General features: G+C 32.0%; 1 protein-coding gene across 1 annotated transcript in view; it reads left to right on the top strand.

Moving 5' to 3' along the window:
- Nucleotides 1-485: 485 nt before the first annotated feature.
- Nucleotides 486-2,190, top strand: part of CBG12822 — a gene marked incomplete at both ends in the record, with an annotated part of 4,169 nt that continues 2,464 nt past the window's right edge. The window contains 3 exons of the mRNA XM_045241184.1: nt 486-513; nt 559-684; nt 1,590-1,792. Of these exons, the coding sequence (XP_045094979.1) occupies nt 486-513; nt 559-684; nt 1,590-1,792 (357 nt within the window). The remainder of the gene's footprint in view (nt 514-558; nt 685-1,589; nt 1,793-2,190) is intronic.

The raw sequence follows: 2,190 nt of genomic DNA, 5'->3' as shown, positions 1-2,190 counted from the left end.
TTTGAATTTTTTCGCAATAATATTTGAAAAATAGATATATATCCTGATATCCTGATAAACATTTCACTAGTTAACCACTTTTTGATATCTTTCAAAAGAAGGGAGATATATAAGCTCAAAGTGGACGATCCGGGTGTCGTTCTATTAGAGGTTTTACGGTAAATTTTAACACATTTAAATGCAATAAAAATTTCTGGTCGGAGTCCCCCTTTAAAGCATTCTTTCTTCATTCAGTTGAGAAAACCGATTTGCAATTTCTGAACACGGTCCGAAAAACTTAAGAGACGTTAAAGAAAACCATTTTACTCTTCTGCTGACCAATAAACTTTCAAAATCTGGAATTTATCTGGAAATCCCTATTGTTTTTCACAGTAACCCGTTCGTCTTCCCATCTGATACTCATTGTTGTCTGCGTCTACATTCTTTTCCTATTCAATCTCTCAAAAAATCACTTGACATTGCCTGCAAATCGTCCAACAGCTCATATGAAAACGAGTGTTTTTCATCAATCCGGTATGAATTTTGTTCAAATCTATTTTTCACGTTTCGAAATTTCAGGAAACGAAGCGTCATTAGAAAATTGTCCATGGCCAGTTGCAGAACTGGAAAATGTGATAACTGATGTGGAAGCTCTAGAAGATTCCGGAAAGAAATATATTTACTCGGATTTGGGATACAGTCATGGTGAGAAAATAGAAAACTGACATTCACAGGAATTTAAAAAGAACTAAACAAAAAGTTTTTAAAAAAATTGAAAAGTAGAAATTGCGAAACAGTTTATTTTAGAATTTTAGAATTTTAGAATTTTCAGTATTTTAGAAATTAGAAAATCGGGAATATTGATATTCCCAAATCCGGAAATCTGGAAATTCTAGAATTCGAAAATTCGAACTTCAAAATTTCAGAATTTCGGATGTCCATAATTTTAGAATTTTAGAATACTTGAATTTGGAAAATTTCGAAATTTTCCATTTTGATTTTGGAATTCTAGAATTTAGAATGATTGGAATCTTAAGAATTCCAGTATTTCAGAATTTTATAAATTCTAAGCTTTTGAATTCACGAATTTCTGAATTTTCAAATTTTTAAATTTCAGAATTTCGAGATTCTAGAATTTTCGAAATTTTTGAACATCCGAGTTTCGGGATCCTAGAACTTTCGAATATGGAAAGTTCAGATATTCGAATTTCGAATCTTCGGCATTTTTGAAATCCTGAGTTCCGGGATTCTACAATTTTAGAACATTATTATTTTAGAGTTTCGCAATTTTTGAATTTTTAAATTTCTATGTTTCTGAATTTTAGATTTTGTGATTTTTTGAGCAAGTCATAGTAAAACTGATTTTCAATAATTTTTCATCACATTGAAAAACTTCTGAAACACGGATTTTCCGAATTTTCTGATTCAAACTTCTGAAATTCCAATATTCGAAAATTCTAGAATTCCGAAAGTCAGAATTTTAGGATTCAGCAATTTTGCAAAGCAATCTACAAAATTTTTACTGATTCCAAATGTGCACATGAATCATTTGACGACAAATTTCTCGTTAGTCCTTCACTCGGTCGAATATCTCACTTCCATAATTCCAGGCCTCGGAAATCTAATGTTCCAAATCGCGGGTCTCTATTCAATTGCTCAGGAATCTGGAGCAATTCTTCTGATTCCAATTTCAACTTCTCTGCGAAGAGCATTCGATTTTCAGACTAATTTCAGTGATTTTATACAGTTTGTAGATCCACAAGTAACAAAGAGGCTATCCAACGATTTGGAAGCAACAAAAATTACAATGACTGTGAGTTGCTCACCCAAACCGTCCACTTTGAACTTAATTATCTCGATTCCTGTAAAAGATACAAAAAAGTTATCATCTGATAAATTGTTTAACATAATATCAGCTATATTTTATTAGTTGACCGTTTTTTATACCTCTCACAGGATTCGAGATAATTGTGCTCAAATTTGCTGGTATTTAATAAATTATAATTTTAAAGGGGGACTCCGACCAAAATTTTTTATTGCATTAAAATGTGTTAAAAGTTATCTATTTTCCGAATATTATTGCGAAAAAATTCAAAAAAATTCGAAATTCCCAAAAAACGCCGTTGAAAAGGAAGAAAATTCAAAAAAAGGTGCCGTCGGGGGACGAGGATTTTCAGTGAGAAACCTAGGCCACGGCAGCGGGCGCCTTTC

Source organism: Caenorhabditis briggsae (genome assembly GCF_000004555.2).
Source record: "Caenorhabditis briggsae complete genome, chrI, whole genome shotgun sequence".
In the NCBI taxonomy this organism is placed as follows: domain Eukaryota; kingdom Metazoa; phylum Nematoda; class Chromadorea; order Rhabditida; family Rhabditidae; genus Caenorhabditis; species Caenorhabditis briggsae.
Note: the sequence above shows the minus strand (reverse complement) of the source record. Positions and strands in the feature narration are given on the sequence as shown.